Genomic DNA, 23,859 nt, shown 5'->3' with positions numbered 1-23,859 from the left:
GTTGTCATGCTTTGAATGTTGCTTTCATCTCAGGCTGGTGGCTCGGATGTGGAGCGTACCAAGAAAAAGAGACGTGGAGATCGATACTCTGTTCAAACGTCCCTCATTGTAGCATCCCTGAAGAAAATGCTTCCCATTGGACTTAACATGTGCTCTCCTGCAGACCAGGAGCTCATTAACCTGGCCAAGACACGCTATTCTTTGGTAGTGTGATCACCGTATATCTGTCTGTCTCCCTATCTATCTCACAAGCCTAGATGCTGTTATAAAGTTTCACTTAGGTTGGTCAGCAAAAAAGGTAAACTCAGCCAGTCTGTTGTGTTGTTGACCCATAGAAAGACACAGATGAGGAGGTGAGAGAGTTCTTGCAAAATAACCTGCACCTCCAGGGCAAGGTAAGTGTATGTCTGCATGTTTGTGTTGGTGTTGATGTTAAAGTGTTTTTGCAGGAATCCGAATGCTATCTCTCTCTTCTCAGGTCGATAACCCGTCAATGCGCTGGCAGATGGCACTGTATAAGGAAATGGCAGGAAAGGCAGAAGATGCAGATGCTCCAGAGAAAGTGGTGAAGCGGGTTCAGGAGGTCTCTGCGGTCCTCTACCATATTGAAGTGGTGAGTTTGAATTTAAAGGTTTGAAAATCCTAGTGCAACTCAAATAAATCACATTTTGATGACCACTCACCCACACTGCCACTATACTTCAGTATCCCAGTCAAATTCGCCAGTTTGTTGCCTGAACAGCAATGCATTAATAATAGTCAAATTTAAATGCGGTTTAAAATCAGATAAAAAAATAAATAAAAATGTATGTTCTTGCAGTATAGTTGTTTTTTCTCTTTTTTCTCTATGTCTTTTGTTCCATCTTCAGACAGAGCATCCTTTCAAGTCCAAAAAAATGGTTTGGCACAAACTGCTGTCGAAGCAACGACGTAGAGCGGTGGTGGCCTGTTTCAGGATGACTCCCCTTTACAACTTGCCCAGGTAAGACAAAACACTATCATACGAGAGTCAGTCGGTTTCCGACTGAATGAATAAAGTGATGAGAAAAGGGGGTAACAGGATTGGAGACAGACGTTTACCATCTCTCTTTCAGCCATAGAGCATCTAACATGTTCCTAGATGGGTACAAGCGGAACTGGATCCACACCGAAGGATATTCCTTTGAGGACAGAATGATTGATGACCTGTCTGTATGTGCTCACACATGCATTTTAGCAATTTTTTGTGATGTAATCCACATGATATAGTTTTTGTTCTCACCGATGTAGAAAGCAATGGAGGAGGAAGAAGAGGAGGAAGAGGAAAAGGAGACAAAGCCAGACCCTCTTCATCAGCTCATCCTTCATTTTAGTCGCACTGCCCTCACTGAGAAGAGGTGAGATCCCGTCACACTACTTGTTAGTGAATGACACAATTGGCTCCTGGTGCAAAAAGAAATGATCACATGGCCATAACCACTGACTGTTATACAGACAGCTCAAGCTATTCACGTTGTTCACATGGTTTTTGTCAATGTAATGTAATCACCTATAAAAGCAATATATAAGTACTGGATAATGTCAGTCTGATTATACAAAAATCTCTCTCTCTCTATATATATATATACACTCACCTAAAGGATTATTAGGAACACCTGTTCAATTCACGCACAACCATTTCTAGGGTTTACAAAGAATGGTGTGAAAAGGGAAAAACATCCAGTATGCGGCAGTCCTGTGGGCGAAAATGCCTTGTTGATGCTAGAGGTCAGAGGAGAATGGGCTGACTGATTCAAGCTGATAGAAGAGCAACTTTGACTGAAATAACCACTCGTTACAACCGAGGTATGCAGCAAAGCATTTGTGAAGCCACAACACGCACAACCTTGAGGCGCATGGGCTACAACAGCAGAAGACCCCACCGGGTACCACTCATCTCCACTACAAATAGGAAAAAGAGGCTACAATTTGCACAAGCTCACCAAAATTGGACAGTTGAAGACTGGAAAAATGTTGCCTGGTCTGATGAGTCTCGATTTCTGTTGAGACATTCAGATGGTAGAGTCAGAATTTGGCGTAAACAGAATGAGAACATGGATCCATCATGCCTTGTTACCACTGTGCAGGCTGGTGGTGGTGGCGTAATGGTGTGGGGGATGTTTTCTTGGCACACTTTAGGCCCCTTAGTGCCAATTGGGCATCGTTTAAATGCCACGGCCTACCTGAGCATTGTTTCTGACCATGTCCATCCCTTTATGACCACCATGTACCCATCCTCTGATGGCTACTTCCAGCAGGATAATGCACCATGTCACAAAGCTTGAATCATTTCAAACTGGTTTCTTGAACATGACAATGAGTTCACTGTACTAAAATGGCCCCCACAGTCACCAGATCTCAACCCAATAGAGCATCTTTGGGATGTGGTGGAACGGGAGCTTCGTGCCCTGAATGTGCATCCCACAAATCTCCATCAACTGCAAGATGCTATCCTATCAATATGGGCCAACATTTCTAAAGAATGCTTTCAGCACCTTGTTGAATCAATGCCACGTAGAATTAAGGCAGTTCTGAAGCGAAAGGGGGTCAAACACAGTATTAGTATGGTGTTCCTAATAATCCTTTAGGTGAGTGTATATACAAAGAAAGATATTCAAGGATCAATTATCATTTCAAACAATGTAGACCTTTTTACATCTGTGGTTGTCTTTGAATCGTTGTTATTTATCTCCTTGTCCCTGCTTCTGCTCTGTCACAGTAAATTGGATATAGATTACTTATACATGGCATATGCTGATATCATGGCTAAGGTGAGACCCTTTTGTCTTATGGTAAACCGTTAACACCAAATGTATACATATTACTTTACTGTTACTTTTATACATTTATAAAGCCATTAATTTATAGGCTCTCACACTATGTAATATTCTTTGTTCATCTCTGTTGAATTTAGAGTTGCCACATCGGTGAAGAGGATGAGGGGGGAGAGGAGGAGGAGGGTGGAGAGGAGGAGATGCCCTTTGAGGTGCGACAGACAGAGATGGTAGGGGGAGTCCGGGGGCTGGGGACGGGGAAGACACAGAAGCGGTAGAGTGACATCCAAACCAACCACTGTATCATCCATCCATCCATCCATCCATTCATTCACATCACATCTTATGTTTCTCTGACTGGCCTGTGCTCTCTGATCTCTCTCTGTCTCTCCATCTGACTCATTATTAATGTATTAATAACATCATCACACTGCAGCATCTGCAAAACATTTTTAAAGGTGTTTTTTTTTATTTTACAGTTGACATAGCTTTGAGCCACCAACTAAACACAAATGCATAAAAACTTATCTGAAGTGAATACATTTACTTGACAAATATATTTTACAGTTTGTACCAAAACATCATTATTATTAAGTGTTTAGTAGTTTGGGCTTAAGGAAATGTTTTTTTATTCTTTTTGTTGTACCATTCAGTTATGAACATACAAGGGTGAATTTCATAAAGAAATCAACAAAATAGGAGTTATATATTATACAATTATAATTTTTTTGTGATTTATATTATTTTAGTTAATTCTTACATTTTCAATTATATAATTATACATTTCCTGGATTGTTGACTTCAGAGAGATTTCAGTGTGAAATTTCACCTGTTGCAGCTTTAAAAGTTCAAAAGAAACAATATCCTAATGGTTGCTTTTTAATGATATGTTGGATGATTTATTGTTTTCTTGCCGTGAGCTTTATGAGTGAGGTGTCAAGTGAACATGCATTTTACTAATATATGGTGTTTCACAGTTATCACTAATGATGGCTTATGTCATATTTATGCTTTCTATTCTATTTCTTACCTTAATTTACTTTAATTTACATACACTAATTATGTGAAAATGACTAATTAATGTTTCCCCCCCATACTGACATAGTATACTGACACACAGACTACAGTTAAAGCCAGAGCAGTCTCCTAGTCTACACACACTCACAGAGGAACAAACACACAGGAACACCTATGATGAAGTGGATTGTATGCGCCATACACATATACACACTCAGGCTGAGCGTTTATGTAAAGACATGGTAAGAAGAAATGCACACACTTTTGGGTGTTTAGGCCAGGCTTACATGGGAGGGGGGTGGCATGGGTGGGGTGGGAGGTTTGGGAGGGGGGTATATTATGCATGCAGTCATTTTTTAATTATACATTTTATGATTCAGTTCATTTTTGGAAAAGCAAGCTTCTGTAAGTAAGCCAGCTTTTGTATTTGCTTTCAAAATTTTCACTTTGCACTACCTTTTATTTTTGTGATAAAAAGCTTGCTTTTATTATCATTTCAATGATAACATTATGGAATTGTATTTGTTCGAATATCTACAATTTAAAATAATTGCATTTAATTACAATTCCCTTTTATTTCAAAATAAGTTGTATGATGTTTGGTTACGTGGGCTAAGGGTTATGTATATTTTGTGTATCGGTCACTTCCCAACAGGAGACAGAGCTGTAGATGAGTAACACCTGTATGGCTCTTTGTTTCTCTGTGAGATGCAAAGCCATCAGGAGAGTTTACTGTAGTCCAACGTTTGCTCTGATAGACAAACGTGGGAAATTAGTATGACTATCCCATAACTAATGATGATGGTGGGGTTGATTGGGAGCATGCTAAATGAACATGAGTGAAAGAGAACAGAGTTTTTTAATATAAAAAGAACAATCAGCGGGGCCCAAATCTTTTATAAATGTGAAGCACTCACAATCACCCAATCTCGCCTTAACACAATTATAATCGCATTTTAACTAAAATATATCCACTTTGTTTTATAAAATATTTAGACATACATGCGAGCATGCTGTTAGACAAGATGTCTAGGTTTTACAAGTTTTCAGTTAAGGTGAGAACACGTTAGCAAAATTTGTGAACAAAAAAGATCCGTTGTCAATTATCAATAGTGTATTCATGTATGAAGCACAGCTTATAGAAGTGCAACAGTTGGGTTCCAAAAGTAAAAAGATTTACAACTTAAATCAATTTCCATATAGAGACCTTTAAACCTTTAAAGACAGCCTTACTGTGAGTTACGAGACTTCGGGTGATGTTGTTAGCCCACATTATTGCAACTTAGTTTTGAAACAATCATGTTTAACAGCAGAATTTGTGGTGAAAAACTACATGCAAATTACGTAATCTTGATCATACATCTTATACTATCGACAATAGACAATCAACCTTTTTTGTCCACAAACTTCCACTAACGAGACCGCAACTACGGCTCACTGACGTTTTTCCTACAATGACAGTACTCATTGTTTTGAGTTGATGATGACAATAAATTTACATGCTCGCTGCTGTCCTTTGTCGTCTTCACAGAAATACCAGTTTCTAAATTAGAAATACCCAATTAATTTTCTTTACACAACACATGAAACTGCAAGTGACTTTAATTGTCACTCTATATATCATTGTCTGACGCCCACAGACATAATGAACAACATTTTCATAACAGAATCTTGAAAAGCACACAAATAAGACTTTTGAATGACAAGTAGCATCTGATCAAGATTGAAAAATAATCATTATCGCTTATAAAGAAAGATGATTTTACTTTTATGGTTAGTTATGGTTTCTGTAGTTCAATTGCTGTAGTGGAGCAGTGAGATTGAGCAGAAAGAATGGTTTGTGAGAAATAGGACACATTAAAGGCTTTCAGGCAGTTAATTTTTTCCATGTTTAACCCTACAGGAAAAAGAGATGGAAAAGCAAAGACTCCTCTACCAGCAGGCCCGTCTACACAACCGAGGGGCTGCTGAGATGGTCCTACAGATGATTAGTGCCTGCAAGGGTACATGGTCACCCTTAAGCCCCTTTCACACAGAGATTCCGGAAAATACACGGATAAAGTGACCCGGGATTTGACCCGGGTTCGTTTGATTTTGGTTCATTCACACTGCCAGTGATTTTCCGGAATCAGAGAGCGCGTTCACACACAACCCGTGTATGTCCCGGGTGTGACATCGATGTGACTTGTAATGTCTCAGCAGCGTCTTCAGTTTGCTTATGAGCTGCGATTTCTCTCTCGAGAAACCACACTTGTGCATTTATTTCTCTGATTCGATCATAAACTTGCGCATTACGTACCGCTTCACAGCTGGCGAACGATCCCGCGCTTCAGCGTCATCACTGCGACACGGCATTATTACGGCTTTTGTTCACACAGCGCGCTTTCCGGGACTGAACACGGCAATGTTACTAGGTCCCCAACCCGGCATCAATCCCGGGTCGTGTTTGCGTTCACACAGAAGGCGTTCCGGCAATTTGCCGGCAATTTCCCGGGTTCAATGCGCTGTGTGAAAGGGGCTTAACACACACACACACACACACACACACAAACACTATTGGATCTTTTCAAGTCTTTTTTTTTTTTTTTTTTTTTTTTAAGCTTGAACTTTCCATTCATTGTTCTACATGTCATCCTAAAAACACTTATTTTTTTATTTATTTTTTTTTTACAGGTGAGACAGGGTGCATGGTCTCTTCCACCTTAAAACTTGGTATTTCTATTCTAAATGGCGGGAACTGTGAGGTCCAACAGGTTAGTTAAGAGTCTGCATGGAGACAAGACAGTGAATTAGACCCTGCACTAATGTTCAGCTGTAACAGGATTGACTCTTTGCTTGCAGAAAATGCTGGACTATCTGAAAGACAAGAAAGATGTGGGTTTCTTCCTCAGTGTCCAGGCTCTAATGCAGACCTGCAGGTATATTTTAACTGGAGGCTGTTGTCATCTCACATTCACACACTAGTTAAAAGATTCATTAAATCAGTGTTTGGGCATCTTTTGCAGTGTTTTGGACCTGAACGCTTTTGAGAGGCAGAATAAAGCAGAGGGTCTAGGTATGGTGTCAGAGGAGGGAACAAGTAAGTAACGTTAATAATCTAGAATCTTTTTTCATCAAGATAAATACCAAATAAACGGTCAAAAGGAAGATTTGAGTTCAATACAGAAAGCTCTGAAGATCATAGTCCTATCAAATGTAATTTGAAAGTATAGAGTAACTATATAACAATCCATAAACATGTAGACAGTCTTGCTAAAATTACAATCATCCATCTGTAATCATACATGTTTGGTCATTCTAACATGGAAATGCTCTTCATTTTTGTTGACAAAATTTATCAGTTGAATAAATTAATTGTAATCATTTTGTCATATACTCCATTTGTCTCCAGATGTAATAATCTAGTCTAATATGATGTCAATAAACACAGATTATGAAATTGGCCATAATTAATTCCCTTTTCACTCCATGTCGTCTGTTTGCCCTCAACTCACCGTCCCTCTTTTTCCATGACTATACTTTTGTCCTCCATCTCTTTTCATTCCTCCTTTCCTTCACGGGCCTCAGACATGAAGCTAGAACGGGGTAAATAATGCCTCTGTCCCTCTTCTTTTCATTTCTCTCTTCCTGTCACTCTTCTCTGTCCCTTTATATCTTTGAAATCAGTTTTGTTTGAAACTTAGTTTTTTTGGTTTTTTGAAGAATATATATACGTTTAAGTGTATATATATGAATCTTATCACTCAAGGATTTGTAAAAACAACTGTCAGTCACATCACAAGTACAGATCGCAGAAGGTGTATCTGACTTATTCATTCACACTGACAGAATGTGACTGAAGTGTTTTTCTTTCTTCCCTTGAGTGTTGAAACAGATCTACTGTAACTCTAGAACTCTGCATTGTGTCTAATCTATAAATTAAATTATACAATAAATTATGCTGCATTTTAGTCATTCAGTGTAACAGACAAAAATGTTTTTATTCATTATGTTGGTTTTTGCATTAATGACCTTTCCTTTCGTGTATTTATAAGCATTAGCTTTGTTTCTATCGAAAAGGGTCTTAACCTTCATATGACCACACTAAAATTCTTAAGTTGAGTGTTTTATTCCTAACAAATACATATAACTTAAACTTACCAAATCAAGCCATTGATTATGAATTGAGCCAAATCTGATATAACTCTGTCTTGGCTTCACGATTTGCACCTAACATTACCCTATATGCTCTCCTATATTTACCCCTGCCATGAGGTCATATTTAATCCAATAATCAATCAATCATAATTGCTCACATCAAAACGGTAGTCTATGTTAGTGGACAGCAGTTTAGCATTGCAATTTAACATTTTGTGAATTTTATATGCAACAAAATTATCAAAGGAGCTATTTGTAAACATATCATTCCATGCTGAAGGCTTTGACTGACTGATTTTTATGAATTTAGCTTTATGTAATGACCTCCTCCTTCCCTCCCCAAACACAGCTGAGGTTTAGGATTGCAGTAGGTCTGTCCCGCATGCTAATGTACCATCTATGTTAGGGCTTCATGTTGTAATTAATCCCCCTTTGTTTTTGAGCCACAGTTTATGTGATTGTATTATCAGTGTTCTTGTATCTGTTTTCATATAGGTACATTATTGTGTATGTGTATAGTTAATGTATATGTGTCGTGTTATTTGGGTAAAGTAATTCTGTGATGTGACTCATTTTGTTGCTTTAGTTCAGTCGGAGTTAAAGAACTAGTGATTATGCAAAAGGCTGTGTCTCATTCTACTCCCTAGTTCCTAAGGATCAGTTAAATTGTGCCATGACTAAGATCTTTTTGGTATCATTTGTTATATCTTTTTTGCTCATTGTTATTATATCTGTTAAAAATTACAGCACCATTATGAAATATTAGTTTGTCCTCCATTTCTGATGATTTTACAGGACATCAGTGAATATAGTGAGCAACTCATGCTTATGAGCTTTATTGGTGCTTTCTGGGATTTTTCAGTGCACCTTGGTCAGCGTACTTAATACTGAACTGGGCAGTGGATTGAAACACTCCTAAAAATAACTAAATTTCCTGCTTATCTCTTGCAGAAAAGGACAAAAATATTGCAGTTTGCACTAACATCATAACATGAGAGATTTGAGGCAGTTTGCTTTCTCTAAGCTGTTTAATCTCACTTTCTTCCACTTACGGTCTTTCTCTTCTCAGTTCTAATCAGACTGCTCCTACACTAAACCTGTGATGAATGTCATAAAGACAGATTCACCTTTATGTGATGTATTCCCACACATTTCCTTCCTTCGTCTAGGTGAGAAGGTGATGGCTGATGATGAGTTCACTTGTGACCTCTTCCGCTTTCTACAGCTCCTCTGTGAGGGTCACAATAATGGTGGGTGGGTCCTGAATCTGCACATCAATTTTACCGCAGTGAATATGAAAATTTGTACAGTGATTTATTGCAATTTGTGCCCCACAACCATTTTTTTAAATTCTGTCTTTTACACACCATCATATTGTTCCAAACCTATATCTTGTGATTTTTTTTTTTTTAAATCTCTTTAAAACGGTGTGAATTTGAAGAGCCAAGTTTCACGGGTTTTGGAAATGTAATGTCTGTCTGTAGTACAGATTGTGTGTTTAACCATCTGTGAGTTTACTTCACTTTAGACTTCCAGAATTACCTCAGAACACAGACAGGCAGCACCACCACCATCAATGTCATTATCTGCACAGTGGATTACCTGCTTAGACTACAGGTGAGGTCATTTTACCCTGGAAAACCCGATAAAATGTTGCTTATATTCGGATTTCAGCACACATATTGCTTTGTGGGAATTTATTTTCTCTCTCCAGGAGTCTATCAGTGATTTCTACTGGTATTACTCAGGAAAAGACATCATAGATGAACCAGGCAAGAGAAACTTCTCTAAAGCTATGGCTGTGGCCAAACAGGTGTTCAACAGCCTTACCGAGTATATCCAGGTGCAGTTTATTTTTTGATCATTGACATTTTTATTCCATTTATTTACTATATTAATTTATTTTGGTCTCTACATGTAGCTGCACAAACCCTTTTGTGATTGCATAAGCTGAATAGTCTCCTTAACAGAATCAGAAATCTTGCTGTGATTCTCAGTACATTCATTTCCCCTAAAATCATACACTTAATTCACATATAGCTGCCATATATTTGGGTTATCCTTCTGTTTCAGGGTCCCTGCACAGGCAACCAGCAGTCCCTGGCCCACAGTCGCCTGTGGGATGCTGTGGTGGGCTTTCTGCATGTGTTTGCCCATATGATGATGAAACTGGCTCAGGTAACCCATCTAAAATAGATTTTTCTGTTATGTAAAAATGGCTTGTGTTCATTCTCTCTGAATGCATTAGATCACATAGCTGAAACATTCATGTACAGGAAGTTGGCTTAGTGTTTTTTGTACGAGTAATTTCTCAACTTAATATATGAGTAGTTTTTGTAGAGTATTTCAGCGCATAAATCGACAGTGCACAGTTTCCCTGTCTTGTCAGTGGATATGCACACTTTTACCAGTAGCAAATATATTTAATTTCTACTAAAATGGCTTATTTATTATTTTAGCGGCTAATAGAAAATGCATGAAAATTAAACTATAGTAGTTGCTCATGTAGAACTGTTCTTAATGATTATATTACTTGCTAATGTTAAGAACATGTTACATTCCTTTTCAATTTTAAACAATAATGTGTTGGAATGTAATATTGTGTTTGCTCTCAATGCTTTACTGATTAATTAAACTGTTTTTCACACGCCGTATACAGGGAAGAGTATGTATCACTCTATTTATCTATTGAAGTGATTGTATTTGAGTTTTCCCCCTTCATGTTCCAGATTCCCAAATCCAGGTTGTTTGAACCCAAGAATATAAATTTGGAAGTATTCCAAATACTTTTTATTTCTGTATATTTTAGCTTAAGTATTTAACATTTTAATAAATTCACTTAAAATAAATAAATAAAAATCTAAAGTATGCAAAAAAGTGCGTCAAACAGCCTGAGAAAATGGATGGAAGGCAGTTAACATTACCCAAAAGAACCATGTGTTTTCAGCTTTACGTGATTTTTATTATTAAAAAAGTGTTTTGCCCATTCTATAATTCTACCTTTAGTGTGCTGATTGATTTTAGTTTTTATGATTTTCATGATCTCTTGTATGTATAGAGTGTTTCTAATAATTATTAACCCCTGTTATTGTTGCTGCATGCAATAACCTGCATTTGAATGTTGCAGAAATTTACATTATCCTCAGCCAATCTGATAAGGTAAAGTTTCTTTTAAAGATGCAACTAGTTATTCTTTGACCATACCCTTAAAGTTAACCAAGTTAAACCCTTACAAATAATGAAGACCTTATGGCTAAAACATTTTATTTTCCGTTTAAGAATTGTTTACATTTGTTGTTGTTGTTTTTTTATTTTGTTATTAAAAAATGTTACATTTTATATGTTCCTTTAGTTTTACAAATTAGACATTTTTATAAAATTTGTTCATTTAGATATTGAACAAGGTGTTGGCATGTATTATATGTTATTGTGCAGCTAGTATGTCAATTCTGTTTTCTTCTAGGATTCCAGTCAGATTGGTCTCCTGAAGGAATTGTTGGACCTTCAGAAAGATATGGTGGTCATGCTATTGTCTTTGTTGGAGGGTATGAAGACAATCTTGCATTTATTTTCATCAATTTCACATTATTCAGTCTAGATCTGATTACACTGTATGGTTCTGTATTTGACAGGTAATGTTGTAAATGGCACCATTGCTCGGCAAATGGTGGACATGCTAGTGGAATCCTCCAGTAATGTAGAAATGATCCTTAAATTCTTCGACATGTTCCTCAAGCTGAAGGACATTGTTGCATCTGATGCATTCCGCGACTATGTGACAGACCCCAGAGGTTTGATATCCAAGAAGGACTTTCAGAAAGCCATGGACAGCCAGAAACAGTACACACCTTCAGAGATCCAGTTCCTATTGTCCTGCTCTGAGGCAGATGAGAATGAGATGATTCATTATGAGGAGTTTGCCAATCGGTTCCAAGAGCCAGCAAAAGATATCGGATTTAACATAGCGGTGCTGCTAACCAACCTTTCTGAACACGTTCCTCATGATACCAGGTTGCAGAACTTCCTCGAACAAGCTGAGAGCGTTCTCAACTATTTCCGCCCATTCTTGGGTCGCATTGAGATAATGGGCGCCAGCAGGAAGATTGAGAGAATCTACTTCGAGATCAGTGAGGTGAATCGTAAACAGTGGGAGATGCCTCAAGTCAAAGAGTCCAAGCGGCAGTTCATATTTGATGTGGTCAACGAGGGTGGCGAATCAGAGAAGATGGAGCTTTTTGTCAACTTCTGCGAGGACACCATCTTCGAGATGAATATTGCTTCACAGATTTCAGAGCAGGATGAGGAGGAGAGAGAAGAGGATGAAGAGGAGGAACCTGAAGGAGGAGATGGAGGAGGCGGCGGTGATGAAGAGGGTGGTGGTGAGGAGGGCCAGCCAGAATCAAGCTCTGCCTTTGCCGATTTCATCCAAAGCGTCATGAATTTCCTGGGCATGTTCACCTTTAGGAATATTCGCAGACAGTACCGTAGGCTCAGAAAGATGACCATCAAGGAAATTGTGGTAGGACTTGTTACCTTCCTGTGGACAATCCTCATGGGCATCCTCCATTTCATTTACAGTGTGTGTAAAGGTTTCTTCCTGCTCATCTGGCATACACTTTTTGGAGGCGGTTTAGTTGAAGGGGCTAAGAACATCACTGTGACCGAGTTACTGGCAAGCATGCCGGATCCTACTCAGGATGAGGTGCACGGAGACCTTCCTGGAGAACCAAGGGGTGGAGAGGAGCAGGATACTGGTGGGATAACAGACTCAATGGAAGCAGGAGGGGGAGAGGAAGAGGATGAGGACATCCAGGAAAAAGATGGTGGGAAGATTCCTGGTATCGATACACCCGGTGGACTTGGAGATATGGGTGACACGACCCCCGTGGAACCACCAACTCCAGAGGGCACTCCATTAATGAAGAGGAAAATGGTATGTGGGTTTTCATTTGGCTGATTTCCTCTTGTTTCTTCACCAATGTTCTAAACAAAGATGTGTGATGTTGGTCTCGTTTATTTATGCTGCAGCAATCAGAAGAAGCAGGACCTGAGCAACCTCCTGCTATCGAAGAACATCCTCCTGAACCTGAGAAAGCAGAGTGAGTGACTCCACAATGAAGGGAAAACAAGACATTGTAGTGTTTGTGTTTGATTCTTTATGGTATTTTAGATGTGTTTAGAATTTGAATGACCATTGTGTAACAGCACTGAGAATAGAGAGAAGGCAGAGAAAGAAGCAGAGGTCAAGCCTGACACACCAGAAGAACCAAAACCTAAGAAAGCCACTAAAGCAAAGGAGAAGAAATCAGCCAAAGGAGCAGGATTTGAGCTCTGGAACGAGCTGGATGTTCAAAGAAATAAATTCATGGTAGGACAAAATATAATATTATTTTTCCCAAACTAATACAGAAAAATGGGAACAGATTCCAAAGAACAAGGCAAAAAACCAACAACATACACACCTACAATACAAATGTTCATACTTATCCTTGCATTAGAAACACATATACTTGTGTACACGTACATATGTATACGAAAGCACATACACACATACATAGACATACACTGGTCAGCGGGTATAACTTATATTACATGGTATTTAGATTTTTATCAAATTCTGCAGGACAAAATTATGTTAAGGATTACACATCCGACACAGTCTTCTATTTCATATATTCATGGCATAAAACAAAAAAAACCACTTAGTTAACCGATGTAATCTTTTCAACCATTTCCCCCAATATGCTGAAATTCTATCATTATGTTGTCTTAATGAAAAGGTCAGAGTTTCCATATTGTACACATTATTTAAAATTTCAGATGGGGGATCTTCATTGAGCCATTTCCTTGTAAAGGCCTTCTTACTAGTTGCTAGTACCGATAATATATAAAAAAACGATATGTCCTTCTTTGTTCATCTACAGAACAGTTTGTCCCGTAACTTCTACAACCTTCGTTTCCTGGCTTTGTTCATCTCCTTTGCCTTGAACTTCATTCTTCTCTTCTACAAGGTTGTAAACTTATTTTAGATTTTTACACTGTTTTCCCATAAAATTTTTTGGTCCATTTGGATTTCTGGTCTCCTTTATATGTCCTTTTGTTTAAATTCCTTTTAAAATGGCATGCCTCACAATAATTTTGCTTTCGCATAGGCATACAGTAGATATAAAAATAAAATCTAGTTTTAGTTTTTAAGGCTCCATCTTTTTATTTCTCCAGGTATCTGATACTCCACCCAATACTGATGAGTTTGAAGGCTCAGGCATGTTTGAAGGCTCAGGCATATTTGAAGGCTCTGGGCTGTTTGAAGGCTCTGGGGAGGACTTTGATGGCTCCGGCAGAGAGGATGGAGGCGATGATGATGTTGAGGAAGGTCCTGTCTATTTTTTTCTGGAAGAGAGTACCGGATACATGCAGCCCACTATGTCCGGCTTGTCCATTCTGCACACCGTCATCGCTTTCATAACCATCATTGGATACAACTGCCTTAAGGTTTTAACCACTAGTTTCATATTTGGGTGCCTGAACTTATATGATTATCAGTTTTGATTTTTGGTTTTTATTTAAATCTGATCTTGAATATGTACACGAATATTCTTATTTATTTGTGCTATCAATGAGTGATCATGATGTCATGGTCTGTTAGATTCCACTGGTAATTTTTAGGAGAGAGAAAGAGCTGGCGAGAAAGCTGGAGTTTGATGGTCTTTACATCACTGAACAGCCAGAGGATGATGACATCAAAGGCCAGTGGGATAGATTGGTGCTAAATACACCGTAAGTGTGGAGACATCCTGTTTCTTACAAGATATATCTGAAAACGGACATGTAGACTAAAACGGAATTTAGCCTAGATTATGTTTTGAGCTCAAAGTTGTTTTGTACATCTGGTATGTGGTCCCTAATTAATGTTTCCATAATGCGCTAGGATAAGTGTTCATTAGCAGACCTAGCCAGTTGTGGTCCTTTAATAATAATTATTAAAAAAAACTAATACTCTTTATCATTGTTTTAGCTCCTTTCCCACCAACTACTGGGACAAATTTGTTAAGCGAAAGGTAAACCAATATTCTTCCTGTTAGTTGGTGTTTTGGTTTAAAATGAGTGCATTTACAAAGCTTTATTATTCTTGATTACTTTGTAAGGTTCTGGATAAATACGGAGATATTTATGGACGTGAGCGAATCGCAGAGCTGCTGGGTATGGATCTGGCATCGCTGGATGTCAGCAAACAACAGACAGACAAGAAACACGAAGAGCCAGACAACTCCATGCTTGCATGGTATTAAAAATACATCACTACTGGCATATAAGTTTGTGACATTTTATCTAAGATATTACATTTAGGTTATGTGTTATTATTTGCCACTAGTGGCACCAAACAGAATCTCAAAAATATAGATTTTTCATAATTAGATCATCCTGCCCTAAAACCATTGATCAAGGCAATGTTTTCATATGAGATCAAGTTTTAGATTTTCTTTCCATATTATTTGTTAGGCTCACTGCCATTGACATCAAGTATCAGATCTGGAAGTTTGGAGTTGTGTTCACAGACAATGTAAGTCTTTTTTGTGAGCTAATACATTTTATTTTATTGATTGATTGCAAAGTTCATGTCATGTGCACTAACGTGTTCTTTATTTTTAGACTTTCCTCTACCTGGTGTGGTACACAGTGATGTCACTTCTGGGACATTACAACCATTTCTTCTTTGCTTGTCACCTTTTGGACATTGCAATGGGTGTCAAGACCCTGCGTACAATTCTTTCCTCCGTCACACACAATGGAAAACAGGTACAGTCAGTACAACAAAACAAAACTGGTTCTGGAAATCAGTACTGATGCACCGGTTGACTCTGTTGGATTGTTTTTAGCTGATGATGACGGTGGGTTTGCTGGCTGTGGTTGTGTACCTTTACACTGTGGTGGCCTTCAACTTCTTCAGGAAGTTCTACAATAAGAGCGAGGACGAGGATGAGCCGGACATGAAGTGTGACGACATGATGACGGTGGGTCACTTCATTATACAATCAAATTGTCCTTTATTCTCTTTCTACAATAATGTATAGTACTTAAAAAAAAATTGTTATGGGTTGTTCACTTTTTTTCTCCAATTCTTCGCTAACCAAACACATGCTGTATAATCCAACAAATCTATCTCTCTTTCTCTTGGCAGTGTTATCTGTTCCACATGTATGTGGGTGTTCGGGCAGGTGGAGGTATAGGAGACGAGATTGAGGACCCAGCAGGGGACGAGTATGAACTCTATCGTGTGGTCTTCGACATCACTTTTTTCTTTTTTGTCATCGTCATCCTGCTGGCCATCATTCAAGGTGAGACTTGTCTTGCTTTTCAACTTGTGTAACATCCTAGCAATTATACCACATTAAATCTTACGTTTTGGAGATTTATGGCTGGCTATGAAATTTCATTTTCTGGATCTGATTGAAAACACTGCACTGCAGTTCACTGCCAATGCGTGTTTGTCTGCACAGGTCTGATCATTGATGCTTTTGGGGAGCTGAGAGACCAACAAGAGCAAGTAAAAGAAGATATGGAGGTACTGAGATCATTACTGTCCAATAAAAAAATACATAAGTGTTTATATACTTAGCTGTCTGTCTGATTTTACACATTGCATTGCTTCTTCAGACCAAATGCTTTATATGTGGTATTGGGAGTGATTATTTTGATACAACTCCACATGGCTTTGAGACCCATACGCTTGAAGAACACAACCTGGCCAATTACATGTGAGCAATTCAGTTTTATGGCACCTTTCTGATGTTATACAGTCTCTCCATTTCCAGACAAACAGAACTAATGTTTCTCTCTTGACTAGGTTCTTCCTGATGTACTTAATCAACAAGGATGAAACGGAGCACACTGGGCAGGTGAGACATGTCACAATGTTCACACCTCACCATAACAATAATGAAGAGTTATTCAAACATATAGGATATGCGTGTGTGTTTGACAGGAATCATATGTGTGGAAGATGTACCAAGAGAGATGCTGGGATTTCTTCCCTGCTGGAGACTGCTTTAGAAAACAATATGAAGACCAGCTTGGATAAATGCAATTCTGTTTTGTACCTAGTTTTTTAAACTAACAAAACTATTATGATGTTATGCGACAAGCCATGATTTATGTACATTTATACTTAGAAATTATGTTGTAGAAAAAGAAATGCATGCTATTTATGGATAGTACGTTTTTGGTTAGTTTCTAATCATTTAAAATGTTCATGTTGCTAAGACCTATTCTAATGATTCTTTAGTGCGTCACATTAAGTTTTAACCAAGTACCTAAAAGTACCTTTTGTTTCATAAATATGAATTGTATTTAATGTTCTTGCAGTTATGAGCATAACATCAGCTCGAATATCAGAATTGACTGTGAAAAATGAAATAAAAAGAATAATTTAATCCAAATGTATAAATAATCATCACAGACATTGATAGTTTAGCTGTTTTGTGCAATGATTGCAAAAGCATTACATTCTTTAAGCATAATATTTGTGTACAAACAACTCAATACTACTGATGATCAACACGGCAATATACATTTCAGCAACTATTATTCTTTACTATGATTATTCTGCTTAAACAAAAGAACATAAGAAATAAAATATAAAAACATTCAAGCATTTATCATTCCTTGTTTGGATATGTAACTTGACTCTGTCACGATTTGGTTCTGTTTCATGTCTGTCATGTGATCCTGCCATGTGTTCCCTTGTCTGATGTGTCATGTTGTCATTGGTTCGTTGTTCACAGGTGTCCCTTGTCTTGTCATTAGCCTTGTATTTAAGCCCTCATGTTTGCCATGTGTCTTGGTCAAGTTTTCTTTGTGTTGTAGAGAACCCAAGTGCAGTTTATTTACAAACATAAAACAAAAGCATGAACACTGACAAGACACTTACCAACCATGGTTACAGTGAAACACTTTACAGAAAACTTGACCAAGACACATAGCAAACATGAGGGCTTAAATACACACAAGACTAATGACAAGACAAGGGACACCTGTGAACAATGACAACATGACACATCAGACAAGGGAACACATGGAATGATCACATGACTTGAACAGGGGATCACATGACAGACATGAAACATAACCAAATCGTGACACTCTAACTGGATTTTTTTTTAAACAAAATGTGTGCAAAATACCAAAACTGGATTTTATCATTATATAACCTGAAAAAAAATTTTTCACCTGTTAATGTTCTGCTTTTCATCAATCAAAATTCTTATTTCTAAACTCTTAAACTGAATTGCCTCCGTCAGATTAAGACAGATACCTAGACTGGGTTATCCACTGGAGATGGGTCCTGGGTTGGTAGGGGTTCAGCAGGTCCAGGTATGGTGGAGGCTGATGAATAGCTATGCATGCATTGGCAATCTGACGACAGGTCTGTTGGGTTTGAGAGGATGCTTTCACTGTCACTGCTGGACTGGGACACCATTCTGTACTCGCGCACAGGACAGGCATCCTCTGTGAAATTGGGTTCGAAGCCGTTCTCCAGATCTTTAGGCATGGACAGCCATTTCTGTGTGAAAAAAAAGATACATTCCCACATTCCCCTCTATGAATTAAAAAACAAATTTAAGGTACATGACTAAAAAACTAAAAACTGCTTACCTCTATATTGCCATCATTGTCAAAAAGGGATGCAAGGTATTTGCTTACATTTCGTCCTGCATTTGGTACCACTGGTATTAAAATTATTCTTAATCTAAGGAACATTAAACATTAGATTAGAGTAAATAAAACACTTATGGACTTTTATTGTTGAAAATTATTAAACTAAAATGTTTAAAATTAATGTAAAGGAGTTAATGGACAAAAAAAATGTATTCTTACCTCTCACTACGGACCAGCAAGCAGGAGAGTATGACGAGTATTATTGTGGCTCCCACTGTATACAGCACCAGTGCCGTCACAGACACAGGAGCCAGACTCTCTGGGAAAAGAGTTGCCATTAAAGCCACTGCTGCACTTTTCATTATTGTTTTCAACTATTGTATTTTTTCTGAATAACAAGGACATGAGTAGTAATTAATTGTTGCCATATGGCAACACCGTACCATTAAGGGTTAAAGATCCCCAGTACACAGACTCACTCCAGTCGCTCCAAAACTTAGACTCTCCGCAGAATGATGAGATTCGAGCCCTGACCTGGAACTCATACCGTTTTTTGGAGGGAAAAGGCAAAATGAAGGAGGTCCAGTTGCTCTCACTGTGGTACTGGAGAGAGAGAATTTGTTAACTGTGCCGCGTTTTGTGTCACAAGGTGGGATATAGCAATGATAATTTATTTTTATTCAGTTTATTTGTTTATTTAATAGTTGCTTTAAAGAACATATCATATCAACATATCAGCTCGAGCTTCTCGTAAATTCATAAGCTATGAGAGGCTGTATTAAATAAATAACCCTATGTGCACAGCACGTGCTTCGAATGTAGCTCAAGCAATCAGAATTAATTTAGTTTTTTTATAATAGTAATTTTATACCTTCCAGTCAGTGTTATTTGTCCTGTGACGAACTTCACTCTCAATACAGCTTTTATCATTCGTGACATTCCAGTAGAGCCACAGTTCAGCATCTTTTCTCTCCACCATAGACAGGTTGAACGGAGGGTTAAGCTTCACTGATTAGTAACACAGTATAACGTATCAGTCCATCAACCAGTTATTGCCATACAGCTGTTGTCAAGTTGTAAGAAATACGAATAACTTTTCATACCATATTCTTTCAGAGAATGGTTCTGCTCTGTCACCAAACTGCCACTGTCACTGTACAGCCATGTTTTCAACAAATTAAACCTTTGTTTTTTTTTGCAGGGAAACATGCAGCCCACATTAACACCGTTAATCTTGTGATATGTTGAACAATTCAGAATTTCTTGATGTGAAAACCTAAGAGAAATCAAAAGAAAATTGTTTGTCTTGATATTTTCATCCAAAATTACTATTTTTTCTATTTTCTATTTTGTTCAACATACGCACTTGCTCTTGAAACTGTAATTGTGCTTGAGCCCAGTCTCACTCCATGTGCAGTTAACATAGTCCAGATTTACGACAAGGCAGTTTATTTCTGGGTAAAGATGAGAGAAACAGTATAGTAAATGCACCTTGGGTGTACTTTGTAGAAGCTTAATTTATTTACAAACTCAGTAGAGGACGCTCACTCAGCAAGACAGACACGTATACATAGCCTACAGGAAATATGTAAATTGTTTAGTCAAAAACACAATTTTATTAAATAATATTGATTCAAATTGAAAGTATAAAATCATTGACTTACACAAGAATTCTTAGAATATTTTAATTGAGTTATTTGTATAAAAAACTAAACAGAAAAGCTCATGTTAAATATACACATCATGGCAAATCAGACATTTTGGAAATAATCTCTGTGGCCCTCTATATGTTAACATATTACACTTTAACATCTTAAATGTTGTACAACCACACTACTTCCGTAGTTTTAAAATGCAAATAAAACCACAAAATGGGGAAGAAATGAATAAAAAGACAACGTACGTGAATCAGAGATGGGCAGTACGTATTTAATTACTTTAGAGTATTTTGTAATTTGTATTTTCCTTAACAAAAATAAATGAAATGTAATTTGTAATTAAATACTTAGAGAGACTGTAATTTGAATTTAAAATACTAAAAGACTTTTTTAAATATATCATTTTATTTCGCATATATTAACTTTCATCACCGGGGTTAAAGGGATAGTTCACCCAAAAAGGAAAATCACCCAATGATTTACTCACCCTGAAGCCATCCTAGGTGTATATGGCATTCTTCCTTCAGACGTATACAATCTGAGTTATAATTAAAAATATACTGGCTCTTACAAGCTTTATAATGGGAGTGAATAGCCGTTTAAGTTTTGAAGTCCATCAAAGCACATGTATCCATCATAAAAGTGCTCCACACGGCTCTGCGGGGGTTAATAAAGGCCTTCTGAAGCGAAGCGATGCGTTCGTGTAAGAAAAATATCCACATTTAAAACTTTATCGACTAAAATACGGCAGACGGCCGTACGCATCGATTTACGGTGACCTGATGCACGACCTATGTGCACGACGTAATGACGAATGCGGAAGCGCAGCGGATAGAGCAAAACAATACACCAGTCATGAATTAGAAGCCTAAAACAACCATTTTTAAAGAGAAATGTGGGAGGAGCTTGAGTTTGTTGCCCTGCCCTGTTTGTTTGAACTGAGAGAGGCGTTGAAGCTTACGCAACTCCTACATCCTACGCCATACATCGTCAAGTGTTACTTTTGTGGCGCAAGTCGACTTGTGTATTGTCGTCTGCTGGAAGCTAGTTATCTTAGTTAATAAAGTTTTAAATATAGATATTTTTCTTACACTAACACATCGCTTCACTTCAGAAGGCCTTTATTAACCCTGACAGAGCCTGTGGAGCACTTTAATGATGGATAGATATAATTATCACTGCCATTATAAAGCTTGGAAGAGCCAGGACATTTTTTGATATAACTCTGATTGTATTCTTCTGAAAGAAGAAAGTCACATACACCAAGGATTGCTTGAGGGTGAGTGAATCATGGGCTAATTTTCATTTTTGGGTGAACTATCCCTAGGACCATAGTAATAAAAAACAACCAAATTGCCTATCACAGTTTTTGGCAAGAAAATCACGTGATGTGACACATCACACATCCTATTGACCCTGTTCACATTTCTGGGTTTCTCAGATTTGGAAGGCATCATAGTTGGGTAAACTTCTATAGCAGTGAATGAGAGACTACATTAAATACATGCTTTGTGTTCCCATTTGCTCAAATAGCAAAAAAAAAAAAAAAAAAAAACGCCACAACAGCGTTTTCACAACTTTCAAAAAGAGTAAAAAAAAAAAAATAGAGATAGATTGATAATGGCAGTCAGACGAAAGATGTCAACTTTGTCACAGCCACGGTATTAGAAACACCCTCACAGTAGCGTTTACTAGTTTTTGTATAATATAATACAAATATAGTGTTATAGGCGTAATTATCTTTTATTATGACGGTATGTGGCAACACGTTAAAAGCGGATCTTCTGCACTAAATGATGATTCCGATATTCTATACTCTTACATGTATCTAACTCCACACTTACTCTCACACTACAAAAGACTGTACATTTTGTTTTTTGTATTTTCAAATTACAAATTACTTGTTTAACTCCCAGAAGAAGGCATGTAGCCGAAACGCGTTGGAGTTTTTTAGAAGGTTAATTTGACCAAGCCATAATAATAAAGGCTTTTTAACTTTTTCAGTTAAGAGTGCCTTGGAGTTCTTTTTGATTTTTGGCATTTAGTTTCCCATCCAAAGAGCACCTCTATCTTAACCAAACTTTGGAGTCCAGGAAGCGCTCCTCTACCCCTCCTTTTTTCATACAAATTACTTGTCTTTTAATTAAATACTTTTTTCTCAGCAGTATTTTGTATTGTATTTAAATACATTTGATGAGTATGTATTTGTAATTAAATACTTTTTGATGTATCAAAAAGTAGCCCATCTGAGCCCATCTCTGCTCAGAATTTACTTTTGTAAACCTTACTTGGTATTATATATTTTGTAAAGTCAACATAATGTCAAATCTAATAATAATGAAAAAAAAAAAAAAACATTTTATTTTCAAAATAGTTATATGATACTCACTCGGTTCGGATGATGCTGAAAATGTAAATGAAGGAATATTCCCAAGGCAAAGGCTGACAAATAGTAATATCATCTTGGACATGTTTTACATAACTCACTTGTTTTGTTTCTGTTTCAATCTTCCTTGTTCTGCTCTACACGTATCTGTTCTTTTTGTGCTGACGTATATGTGAGATTTCCTGTTTCTGAAGAAGCCACTCCTTTGCTCACCGCCTGAAAAGAACTGAATGCTAAATTTGTTTTTAATTTGCATCTATTTTTACACACTATTTTGTCGATTCACTTGTACATAAAACTCACATATTGAGTTTAAAACCTAAAATAAGCAAGACAATATTAGTATATATTACATACAGTGAGGAAAATAAGTATTTGAACACCCTGCTATTCTGCAAGTTCTCCCACTTAGAAATCATGGAGGGGTCTGAAATTGTCATCGTAGGTGCATGTCCACTTTGAGAGACATAATCAAAAAAAAAAATCCAGAAATCACAATGTATGATTTTTTAACTATTTATTTGTATGATACAGCTGCAAATAAGTATTTGAACACCTGAGAAAATCAATGTTAATATTTGGTACAGTAGCCTTTGTTTGCAATTACAGAGGTCAAACGTTTCCTGTAGTTTTTCACCAGGTTTGCACACACTGCAGGAGGGATTTTGGCCCACTCCTCCACACAGATCTTCTCTAGATCAGTCAGGTTTCTGGGCTGTCGCTGAGAAACACGGAGTTTGAGCTCCCTCCAAAGATTCTCTATTGGGTTTAGGTCTGGAGACTGGCTAGGCCACGCCAGAACCTTGATATGCTTCTTACAGAGCCACTCCTTGGTTATCCTGGCTGTGTGCTTCGGGTCATTGTCATGTTGGAAGACCCAGCCTCGACCCATCTTCAATGCTCTAACTGAGGGAAGGAGGTTGTTCCCCAAAATCTCGCAATACATGGCCCCGGTCATCCTCTCCTTAATACAGTGCAGTCGCCCTGTCCCATGTGCAGAAAAACACCCCCAAAGCATGATGCTACCACCCCCATGCTTCACAGTAGGGATGGTGTTCTTGGGATGGTACTCATCAATCTTCTTCCTCCAAACACGTTTAGTGGAATTATGACCAAAAAGTTCTATTTTGGTCTCATCTGACCACATGACTTTCTCCCATGACTCCTCTGGATCATCCAAATGGTCATTGGCAAACTTAAGACGGGCCTTGAC

At 37.7% G+C, this 23,859-nt stretch overlaps 2 protein-coding genes across 2 annotated transcripts in view; one reads left to right on the top strand and one right to left on the bottom strand.

Moving 5' to 3' along the window:
* Positions 1 to 17,068, top strand: part of ryr1a (ryanodine receptor 1a (skeletal)) — a 51,471-nt gene extending 34,403 nt beyond the window's left edge. The window contains exons 74-107 of the mRNA XM_084399840.1: positions 34 to 204; positions 336 to 395; positions 479 to 613; positions 870 to 982; positions 1,095 to 1,191; positions 1,270 to 1,376; positions 2,738 to 2,789; positions 2,933 to 3,004; positions 5,713 to 5,812; positions 6,483 to 6,562; positions 6,651 to 6,727; positions 6,815 to 6,888; positions 7,377 to 7,394; positions 9,116 to 9,196; positions 9,475 to 9,563; positions 9,661 to 9,789; positions 10,020 to 10,124; positions 11,410 to 11,491; positions 11,579 to 12,879; positions 12,975 to 13,045; positions 13,152 to 13,314; positions 13,871 to 13,957; positions 14,166 to 14,438; positions 14,593 to 14,723; positions 14,962 to 15,004; positions 15,092 to 15,228; positions 15,447 to 15,507; positions 15,597 to 15,743; positions 15,824 to 15,958; positions 16,126 to 16,282; positions 16,445 to 16,509; positions 16,602 to 16,702; positions 16,792 to 16,843; positions 16,930 to 17,068. Coding sequence (XP_084255966.1) covers positions 34 to 204; positions 336 to 395; positions 479 to 613; positions 870 to 982; positions 1,095 to 1,191; positions 1,270 to 1,376; positions 2,738 to 2,789; positions 2,933 to 3,004; positions 5,713 to 5,812; positions 6,483 to 6,562; positions 6,651 to 6,727; positions 6,815 to 6,888; positions 7,377 to 7,394; positions 9,116 to 9,196; positions 9,475 to 9,563; positions 9,661 to 9,789; positions 10,020 to 10,124; positions 11,410 to 11,491; positions 11,579 to 12,879; positions 12,975 to 13,045; positions 13,152 to 13,314; positions 13,871 to 13,957; positions 14,166 to 14,438; positions 14,593 to 14,723; positions 14,962 to 15,004; positions 15,092 to 15,228; positions 15,447 to 15,507; positions 15,597 to 15,743; positions 15,824 to 15,958; positions 16,126 to 16,282; positions 16,445 to 16,509; positions 16,602 to 16,702; positions 16,792 to 16,843; positions 16,930 to 17,025 — 4,662 coding nt within the window. The 3' untranslated portion in view covers positions 17,026 to 17,068. The remainder of the gene's footprint in view (positions 1 to 33; positions 205 to 335; positions 396 to 478; positions 614 to 869; positions 983 to 1,094; positions 1,192 to 1,269; positions 1,377 to 2,737; positions 2,790 to 2,932; positions 3,005 to 5,712; positions 5,813 to 6,482; positions 6,563 to 6,650; positions 6,728 to 6,814; positions 6,889 to 7,376; positions 7,395 to 9,115; positions 9,197 to 9,474; positions 9,564 to 9,660; positions 9,790 to 10,019; positions 10,125 to 11,409; positions 11,492 to 11,578; positions 12,880 to 12,974; positions 13,046 to 13,151; positions 13,315 to 13,870; positions 13,958 to 14,165; positions 14,439 to 14,592; positions 14,724 to 14,961; positions 15,005 to 15,091; positions 15,229 to 15,446; positions 15,508 to 15,596; positions 15,744 to 15,823; positions 15,959 to 16,125; positions 16,283 to 16,444; positions 16,510 to 16,601; positions 16,703 to 16,791; positions 16,844 to 16,929) is intronic.
* A 287-nt stretch (positions 17,069 to 17,355) lies between these two features.
* On the bottom strand, positions 17,356 to 22,801 carry LOC311284671 (cytokine receptor common subunit gamma-like). Its single transcript, XM_084399842.1, has 8 exons — positions 22,650 to 22,801; positions 19,969 to 20,056; positions 19,706 to 19,878; positions 19,474 to 19,610; positions 19,046 to 19,205; positions 18,822 to 18,921; positions 18,600 to 18,693; positions 17,356 to 18,507 (listed from the first exon to the last, which is right to left on the bottom strand). Exons 1-8 carry the CDS (start codon positions 22,729 to 22,731, stop codon positions 18,259 to 18,261), a joined length of 1,083 nt encoding a protein of 360 aa, XP_084255968.1. The 5' UTR covers positions 22,732 to 22,801; the 3' UTR covers positions 17,356 to 18,258.
* Between the last annotated feature and the right edge of the window lie 1,058 nt (positions 22,802 to 23,859).

Source organism: Rutilus rutilus (genome assembly GCF_951802725.1).
Source record: "Rutilus rutilus genome assembly, chromosome: 25".
Taxonomy (NCBI): domain Eukaryota; kingdom Metazoa; phylum Chordata; class Actinopteri; order Cypriniformes; family Leuciscidae; genus Rutilus; species Rutilus rutilus.
This window is presented reverse-complemented; position numbering and strand designations above follow the sequence as displayed.